Source organism: Theobroma umbraticum, unplaced genomic scaffold (assembly GCF_002168275.2).
Source record: "Theobroma umbraticum cultivar Fairchild unplaced genomic scaffold, ASM216827v3 scaffold_44.0, whole genome shotgun sequence".
In the NCBI taxonomy this organism is placed as follows: domain Eukaryota; kingdom Viridiplantae; phylum Streptophyta; class Magnoliopsida; order Malvales; family Malvaceae; genus Theobroma; species Theobroma umbraticum.
The window spans coordinates 12,354,816-12,364,114 of NW_018397255.1; the positions used below are offsets into that span (position 1 = coordinate 12,354,816).

General features: G+C 37.6%; 1 protein-coding gene across 6 annotated transcripts; it reads left to right on the top strand.

Moving 5' to 3' along the window:
• The first annotated feature begins 258 nt into the window (after window positions 1–258).
• On the top strand, window positions 259–7,138 carry LOC110409941 (Pentatricopeptide repeat (PPR) superfamily protein). 6 transcript variants are annotated; one of them, XR_016350752.1, is made up of 5 exons: window positions 259–753; window positions 3,995–4,401; window positions 4,603–5,556; window positions 5,628–5,792; window positions 6,870–7,138. XR_016350752.1 is itself a non-coding variant. In XM_021419457.2 (3 exons), exons 1-3 carry the CDS (start codon window positions 301–303, stop codon window positions 5,354–5,356), a joined length of 1,614 nt encoding a protein of 537 aa, XP_021275132.1. In that variant the 5' UTR covers window positions 259–300; the 3' UTR covers window positions 5,357–6,457. The 6 variants fall into 6 exon arrangements, 1 of the variants encoding a protein (XP_021275132.1); XR_016350753.1 differs by lacking the exon at window positions 6,870–7,138 and adding an exon at window positions 6,464–6,844; XR_016350751.1 differs by lacking the exon at window positions 6,870–7,138 and adding an exon at window positions 6,010–6,457.
• The last annotated feature ends 2,161 nt before the right edge of the window (window positions 7,139–9,299 follow it).

Sequence of the window (9,299 nt, forward strand, 5' to 3'; positions counted from 1 at the left end):
AGAAGTCATACGCAAATTTTATTGCTCTTAAAGAATAACCTGTCATAAGCTCGCATCTCCCTGTACGGCTTACCGAATATGTGTTTTGAAATGGCTTGTGACTTTTGTTTTTCGGCTTGAGGGATGGTGTCTCTTTAAGAACATGTGGTTTGAATTGAGGGCAGAGGCCCACCAGGATTAATGTGTTTCATATCATCTTTAAATTGGGCCTTTATAAGAATTTATTAGCCTCGTCCAGCTTTATCAGTCCCAAAAGACACTCCAACTTCAATTCTTATTTTTCTGCTCCTTAGCCACTCCATGCTGCAAACTCAAACAGGAAAAAAAATCCAAATGGCCTCACTCTCAAGCCACACCCACCCATTTCCACAGGCTGTGAACCGGCGACCGGCTCAAAACCATAATCCCATACGGGTTTCACACATATCCGCCTCCAAACCCGAAGCATCTGCCTCAAACAAAAATGCAGAAGAGGAAACGGGTAGCTTAACAGTGACAGAGAGAAAGAGAAAAAAGAGAGGACTTGTAACTGCAGAGGAGCTGAAACAGAGGGAGGTAAGAGAGAGGAGAGAGGAAGTGAACAGGAAGATAGCTTCAAGGAAGGCTATTTCCGTCGTTCTGCGAAGAGAGGCCACTAAAGCTTTGATCGAAACGAAGAGAGGACCCAACAATTCCAAGAAGTTGCTGCCTAGGACTGTGCTTGAAGCCCTTCATGACAGAATCACTGCTTTGCGTTGGGAGTCTGCTCTCAAGGTCTGTCTTCTTATTTTATTTTATTTTTCTGTTGTTTGATTGAAATTTTGAGTTTTTATCTTGCTTTTCGTTTTTGGAGAAACGGTTTCTTTTGGAGGATCATTATTTGGATTTATTTGGAGGGTGTATTTGAGTGATGGGAAATTCTAAAGTTTGGGTTTTGGGTCTTTGATGAGTGACAAATGTACTTGCTCTTTGCTTTTGGAAGAAAAAGAAAGAAAAAAGTGTAACTATATATAAATATATATTTTAAAGATTAAAAATTAAAAAAAGATTTCTTTTTATTACTAAATACATATTTTACTTTAATACTTATAATAACAAAAAATTCAATTTTAATCAATTATGATTTTGCATTTATTATATGGATTTTCATTAGTTATATAGCAACTCTTGTAGAACAAGTAATTCCGCTTAATGATAGGTTTGGGTTGTCAGACTTAAAATAATTGGTTATATAAGATGTAATCTTCTGATAGTGGCCTTAAAAATATTTCATGGCACACTAGAAATATTTACTTGTGACAACTGTTCTTACCTCCATGAGTTTAAGAACCTATCTTGTACATTGTTAAGGTAAAGATCAGGTTCTACCATAAATGATGGTGCTTAACCAGTCCTGTAAAAGAAGTGACAGGCGAAAGAGGCTGAAGTTTTATCACAGTCCAACTCTTCCATGACCATGTCAGTAAATAGTAAGAAAAGATAAGTCAGTAGTGAGAAGGGCATTAAGGAGATAGAGTTCACTGGCAAAGAAAATAGTCCTTATGAAAATAAGTTTACTGTGTATAGGGTACAAAAGATTACCATATTACCTTTAGTTTTAACTCAATGACATGACATGTTCTTAAAAATGTTTTTGTTTTGCATAATTATGTTAACTGGATTTTGAAATGAAAAATTCTTTGATTAATGCGAGTTGAGTTTCCAGAACACATTTTCTCATGATTAATTAATCTTGTTAATTATTATCCCACATAAACCAAATTATCTAATTGTTTAAACTCATAAATTAAATTATTAATTATATTTGAAAGTTTATAGATTTAATCAATTAACCATCTTCAAAATGGTCAATTGTGTTTTGTTGTGTTATACTTTTAACATTTTTTGTTTAGTTAATGGGTTATTCATGTTATCTTGGGTAACCTGTTTAACAAATAGGATCTGTTAATGTTAGAGTTTCTTTACATGATTATTTAATTGTGTCATGTTTTGTGTCAGCCCATACTTTAATAATGACACTACTGTGACACAACACAATTATGACATAATTGCATGAATTGCCACCTTTAATTGAGATAAGACCACCATTCTCACAGAAAACGGTAGATGTTGAGGTAAAGTTCTAGTTCTATCATCAATGATGGTACTTAGTTGATGATTTACAAGACAAGGTGACAATGAGCAAAGCCGACGTTTTACTCTAGCTTAACTCTTCAATTATTAAGTCAGTAAAAAGTGAGAATCGAGAAAGAGAGTTTACAAGCATTTTAAATTGAATATTACAAAAGCTAGCTTATCATATTAAATCATGCTTTTTACTGCAGCATTTGGAGTTCCCTGTGGGAATGATGGTCTTGTCTCGACTAGCTCAATTTTCTATCGCAAACATCTCTCTCCTTTCCCAAATTTTCTAACAACTAAGATAGTGAAGAGTGAGATTAAAGAGAGAAAGTAGAGAAAGAGATTCTAGTAACAGTAAAGAATTAGTCTCTCCTTATAGAAACAAGCTTATCGCTTAAGATTTTCCCTTTTTGTTCAACATTTTGGCACTGTTTGTGGGAACGGCGAACATGTCCACCTAGGTCAAATTTCTCTAGAAAAGGTCTTTCTCAATTCTCGATTATGGAAGCTTTGGTGAGCTTACAATTTTGCCAATTTTTCCTTATAATTTGGTACAAAACAAAACAACTTAAAAGATCAAAATAATGGATGAAATAAAAGCATTCTCCTTAAGTATTTATTACCTACAAGTGGGAATAATAAATTATAACTATCTTTTATTTTGAGCTACACCTCAAGAAAACCAAAAGAACACTAGATGGATGCGGAACAAATCCTTCCGAGCATCAACTACAACTCTCAAACCTTAAGAATCTTTCCACACATTATGTCATCCAGCCATAAGTTGTTTAGAAAACCTACTTCTAACCTTGCTCTAACAAATCTAGAGTAAACCTTATATGAGCAGCAACATTTGCAAGTACCTTCTTGATAGAACCGCCAAGTCCAATGTACCTTTACTCCCTTAGCCCGACCTATATTGTCTAGGGTCTCGGAGTAGGGGGCTGATGTGGTGGTTGAAAATCACACTAAGGATATTATGGTAATTTCATACCCTATTGTGTGTGTGTGCGTATGATAAACTTGTTTCTGAAAGGGGCGCTCATTTTTGGGGTGTCAACTGCTACTAGACTCTTTCTACTAACTCTCCTTTTACCAACTTTATCTTTAGAGAGTAGGCTTGAAGTAAAATTTCGGCCTCTATCATTGCCCTTTATCTTCTAGGGGTGTGTTTGGCACCGTGGGGTGGTGTGGTGGTTCCGATGGCCCCCCACCACCCCACTTCATTGTGCAGAACGGCCCCTAGGCGTTGCCTGAGTACCATGGTTAACAGTAGAACCATATCATTACCTTGACATTTGCTTTAAACATCTAAATTTGCCATAAAGGTTAAGCCAATCTCAAGCTAGAGCTGCTCAGGTTGCTTGGGCCAAACTCTGGTAAGAGTTTGCTTCATTGGACTGCTGCTGCTTGGCTTGATGGTGGAGAAGTTTGCTTAAGAAATGAACAAGCATGCCAGTTGATATGACTGCTAAAACATACTTCGATAGCTTGTATGAAAGAGCAATGTTTATATAATGTGAACTTAGATGGTTGCTTTAAGTTGACCACCAAGCAGTGAAGGGCAAATTGAGTGATAGAGTTCCTTAAGTGCCTGCAGATAATTTGCAGATGGGGATAATGCACTAACATCCGATTAAATTATGATTTTGCTTAGTCATCTTTGTAAAATCTTGTCGTGTGCTATGTCAAGAAAAGAAGCACACCTAAGTGTCTGGAGATCCAATTTAATTTTGGAATATTTTCAACTTTGAGCTAATGTTTTTCCATATATGGTTGTTAGTGTTGTCTACTTTCTCATTGTTGTCTTTAGAACAATCTTAACTTTCTAGAGCTCATACTCCAGTGACAATACCAGGCTCATCACATGGTTTTTGCATCTTTATGTTTTCAGGTTTTTGAGCTACTACGGGAGCAGCTTTGGTACAGACCCAACTCTGCTATATACGTTAAGCTTATTGTCATGCTTGGGAAATGTAAGCAGCCTGAGAAAGCCAATGATCTCTTCCAGGCTATGATTGATGAAGGCTGTGTTGTTAACCATGAAGCCTACACTGCCCTCTTGTCTGCCTACAGTAGGAGTGCTCTCTTTGACAAATCATTTTCCCTTTTGGAGGAGATGAAAGACACTCCTAATTGTCATCCTGATGTGCAGACTTATTCAATCCTCATGAAGTCATGCCTGCAAGTTTTTGCCTTTGACAAAGTACAGGCATTGCTTTCCGACATGGCAAGTCAGGGAATCAGGCCCAACACAGTTACATACAACACCCTTATTGACGCCTACGGCAAAGCAAAAATGTATCTTGTTAATCCCTTACAAAAATTTCAGGAACCATCTGTTTGCCATGATTATAATGCAACAGAGTAGTGTAAAAATCAAAACTTTTTGATGATACATGGATCTACATACAAAAGAAAATCAGCTTAAAATTTGTGACTATATGGAGAGATTGAAGTTCACATACTGAGATATAACTCATCATTTTTGTCTCCTGCAAGGTTTCAAGAGATGGAAATGATGCTTGTGGAGATGCTTCGGGAGAAGGATTGTGAACCAGATGTTTGGACCATGAACTCCACAATCAGAGCCTTTGGCAGCAGTGGGCAAATTGAAACAATGGAGAAGTGTTATGAGAAGTTTCAGCGTGCTGGTATCCAGCCCAATATTAACACCTTCAACATTCTTCTAGACTCATATGGGAAAACTGGAAACTATGATAAGATGAGTGCTGTAATGGAATATATGCAAAAATACCATTACTCGTGGACAATTGTTACCTACAATGTAGTCATAGATGCCTTTGGAAGGGCTGGTGATTTGAAACAGATGGAGTATTTGTTTAGACTAATGCGGTCGGAGAGAATCAAGCCTAGTTGTGTCACCCTTTGCTCTCTGGTAAGGGCTTATGGTCAAGCTGGAAAAGCTGAAAAAATTGCAGGTGTTTTGCGGTTCATTGACAATTCAGATGTAACATTGGACACTGTGTTTTTCAATTGTCTGGTGGATGCTTATGGTAGGATGGGGTGCTTTGCAGAGATGAAAGGGGTGCTTGAAATGATGAAGCAGAAAGGATATAAGCCTGATAAGATTACCTATAGAACCATGATTAAGGCTTATTCAATCAGCAGGATGACTAGCCATGTAAAGGAGCTTCGAGATCTTCTTGAGTCAGTGTCGGGGACTCCATTGGGGATGCCGAAGCCTGATTTCCAAGAACGAGAACATTACAGGTCACACATTTCTGAGGTCTAATGTGTGTATTGTTCTTATGTTGTATATGCACAGCAACATTAGTGAGATGAAATATAAAAGCATCATCATTTGCTGTTAAGTTTCTGTTCTAGATGCCATTTCTACTTCAACTCACAAAAGTCTACAAATGAACACAGTTTAAAGCCTCAACAAGTCTAAGAAAGGCTCTGCCATTGATAAGCCATTTCTGCCTTTTGCTTGTAAGTTTATTTGTGACTCTGGCTTTTGCTTCACTCTAAATCTGTATCTAAGCTTTCATCAGAATCATCAGGGTTGCCTTGGTGAGCCTCTGTCGGTCTCCCACTGCCACTTGGCTGCTGTTCACTGCTGGTGATATCACTTGCTGAGGGGGCTGCTTGCTCATCGCTGTCATCCATGCTTTCGGTTGATTTCTTTCTCTTTTTAACTGGCACAAAACAATCCGATATTCAGAGAGGTAATGAAAGGCAACTTCTTATAACATGCTGCAAGAAAGGGTACTGAATTTTTAACATTGTATAATTGATGTGATTTAGTTATGGAAGTCATAGTTTCTTAAGGTTTGTTAAGCACAGAGAAAATATAAGACCTTGAAAACTACAGGTGCTTTAGTATAGCTTATGTATATATTGAAAAGCAAATTAACCAACAATGTTCTGTGAAAATTTCTGAAGGAGGGCCAAACCAGATTTTGCATATGCATTTGGCACAGAATCTGGGAAAGGCTTTTCCTCCTCCTGATGGAAGGATCCAACAGGGTCTCCTTGTGTTTGTGTCATTGATCCACCCATCCCTTGAAGTGAAACTGTCCCTGCAGATGAACCTGAATTAGGAGCTGAAAAGGAAAATGTGCAGCATTGGCAACAGAATTGGCTTCATATGGCAATATAGAAATAAATGAATCTTCAATAACCATTTTGAATGGAAAGTGCTGAGTTAGCGCTTGATTTTGAGCCAATCTTAGAGACAACTATTTGTTTCATCAATAAATGAATATAAGCTCTCAGGACTGACCAAGAAGGAAATCATTTTGCGGCAACCTTTGTACAGCATTGAGCATGAATATAATGAATACAGAGGTGATGTTTAATCTGATAATAAGGGAATTTGGCTTTCTTCTTTTTCCAGATAGAGTTCCTGGTTGAATCTTCTGTCATTGGTTTCTATTGAAGAAGCTTTTTGAGTTCCTGGTTGAAACTTCTGTCATTTGTTTCTATTAAAGAAGCTATTGAGTTCCTGGTTGCAACTTGCGGCTTGTACACTGTCAAACTCCATATAGCGTCTTTTATAGAAATCTTTGCTCTTGCTTGGAAAGAAATTGGGATGTCAATAAATTTACCTATTGTTAGGAAAGGTTCCATCCCCAAATCTTTTCATAAAGAAAACTTTGCATATTGTTTTCTCTCTCCTGCTAAAGGAGTTGATTTACCAAAAAACAGAAAGCTACAAATTTGGCATCATGTGTGGGTGTATGCATATATATATATAAAGCAAGAAATTGGTTATTTATTTAGAAATTTGAATTCATACTCAGAAAGTCGGCTAATATACCAGTAGCGCTGCTCTCCCTTCGAGGAAGGGAAGATCCTGGCTCCGACGTCTCAATTCCAGATGAAGCAAACTGAGGAACTGCAAAAAGAACATTGGTGTGAGAGAAGTCTAGCGACAATTTCATTTCGTGACAGTTCAATGTAAAATTATTTGTTTCCAGAAAGTTGAACAAAGCAAAGGGTGTATACGAACTCTGCTGTGAACTATCAGCAACGTTTCTATCGCTGCGCTCCAATGCATCTTGCCCCTGCGGTTGTGCTACTCCATCTGGAAACCACGCTTGAACAAGCAATTCTGCTGATGGGTATATATAGACATCAATTCTTATTTTCCATAAGCAGGAAATTGGGTATTTATTTAGAAATTTGAACTAATGTTCATACACAGAAGGGCAGCTAATATTCTGTAATCTGGTTGTATATCAGCAGCGCTTCTCTTTCTGTGAGGAAAGGAAGGTCCTAGCTGTGACGTTGTCTCTGGCTTCCCCCTTCCAATTCCGAATGAACCAAACTTACGAGCTGCCAAAAGAACATTGATGTGAGAGACAACTTCATTTCCTGGCAGTTCAATGTAAAATTATTTGGCTTTAGAAAGTTGAAACAAAGCAAGTGGTGTATACGAACTCGGCCGAGAACCAAGAACAATGTTTCTTTTTCTGAGCTGCAAAGCAATATCTTGCCTTTGCGGTCGTACGACTCTAGCTGGAAATGATGCAGATGGACTTGGTGCGGCAAATAAAATTCCAGGGTGTCAGTTAAAAGTGAAAGATATGTATTTGCCAACAGAAACGAAGACAGGAAAAATATAATTGAGATGAACATGTAGCATGACTTACGGAAACTTTCTTTCTGCGTTACGAAGGTTATTACGACGGAAGTTTGTGTGACCTGCCAGCCTCTGATGTTCTGAATCTTGAGGAGCCTGTTGTCCTGAAGTCTGCTGTTGGTCAAAGGTCTGATTTCTCGGAGTTACGGAGGGTCGAGCTGGCTGATTGGGACCATGCAAGGAGTGACTTGGCAGTGATTCTTCTTGTCCGACCGAGGAAGGATTTTTTGTCGCTGCTTGCGAAGAGGAGGCTTCATCTGGTTCATTCCCTCTGCCTCCACCATCTCCTCTGCCCCTTCTTTCCTCGTCGCTACCACTTCCTCTGCCCCTTCTTTCTCCGTCTCTACCACTTCCTCTGCCCCGCTCTCCTCCGTCTCCATCTTCTCCGTCACTCCCTCCGGTGTTCATTTCTAGCTGCAATCTTGCTTGGAATAATGCTGTGGTCCATTTAAAGAAACAAAAATTAGTAAAGTGGAAGGAACAAAGGAGAGTTGAAGATTATCAAGAAATTTAAGTCCAAGAAAGAAGAGCGGTGACCTTACATCCAAGAAAATCACAAGAGACAACTACTCAAGAAAGCTCCAAACATAAGCTAGTAATGTAAGACTGGGAGAATATCAAGAAACCAAGAAGCAGGGCATCAAAGCAGTGCATTTGTGAGTACAAATATAGTTAGCATGGTACCAACTCAAGAAACCATGTAGATTTATAGAGAAGCAAAAATTCAAAACGTTATAAAGCAGTGCAGATATCAAATATAAATAGTTGTTTTAGTTTAACAAGGTAAACGGAGAAAGAAATGAAAAAGCAACCGAGAAAAGAAGAAGAAAAACAAGAAGAAACTCTGACGATCAAAGAAACAAGTACAAGTTCACACAACAAATAAACAATACATTCTCTTCTTCCTCTTCTTCTTCAATATTCCTTCATGATGAGGACGAAACAAGAATTAATAGAAATAAAAAGCACGTACCAAGAACAAGATTTGCACTAGCAGTTTAACCCTTGAATTCTTGAAAAAATGAATGGGAGAGTTTGCGAGAGTTGGTCAGTGCTTCTCCACTGCTTTCAACTTTTCTTCTCCAGGAGTTTGGATAGGACTCACGCTCATGCATAAATACATGTGATTGTTTAATTTCTGCCTGAAAATATATATGGGACCCAAACAAATTAATTGCCGTAAGTTCCTGCTTTGTTGACAAGTGGCACCGTAGATTAACCTAAATCCATGACCTAATCCGGCTGGCTGGACTTTATTTTATTTTAAGTATATATATATATATATATATATAGTCCAATTGCCACTCATTACCGGATATCACCATTCCTACTCTCTGCTTAAGCCTTGGATTCTACAAGTTAAAATGACATTTGACCTCCTTCTATGCCTATTTTAATAGCAACCGATCTGCACCACCTTGATTTAAAGCATCAATGTCAAATATACTTCATATTCATAACGTTTGAAAATTCATTTTATATTATTTTAAAAAAATTAAATAAATCATTATTTTTCTATTACGTTCAATTAAATTTTTGTATTTTTATTTTAAATTAAATAAATTTTTATAATTAAAAATTAATTAAT

Coding starts and splice junctions, on each gene's coding strand:
- LOC110409941 (XM_021419457.2), top strand. CDS start 301: ATGCTGCAAACTCAAACAGGAAAAAAAATCCAAATGGCCTCACTCTCA. Junction 754..3,994: donor GTTGGGAGTCTGCTCTCAAG/GTCTGTCTTCTT, acceptor TTATGTTTTCAG/GTTTTTGAGCTACTACGGGA. Junction 4,402..4,602: donor GCCTACGGCAAAGCAAAAAT/GTATCTTGTTAA, acceptor GTCTCCTGCAAG/GTTTCAAGAGATGGAAATGA.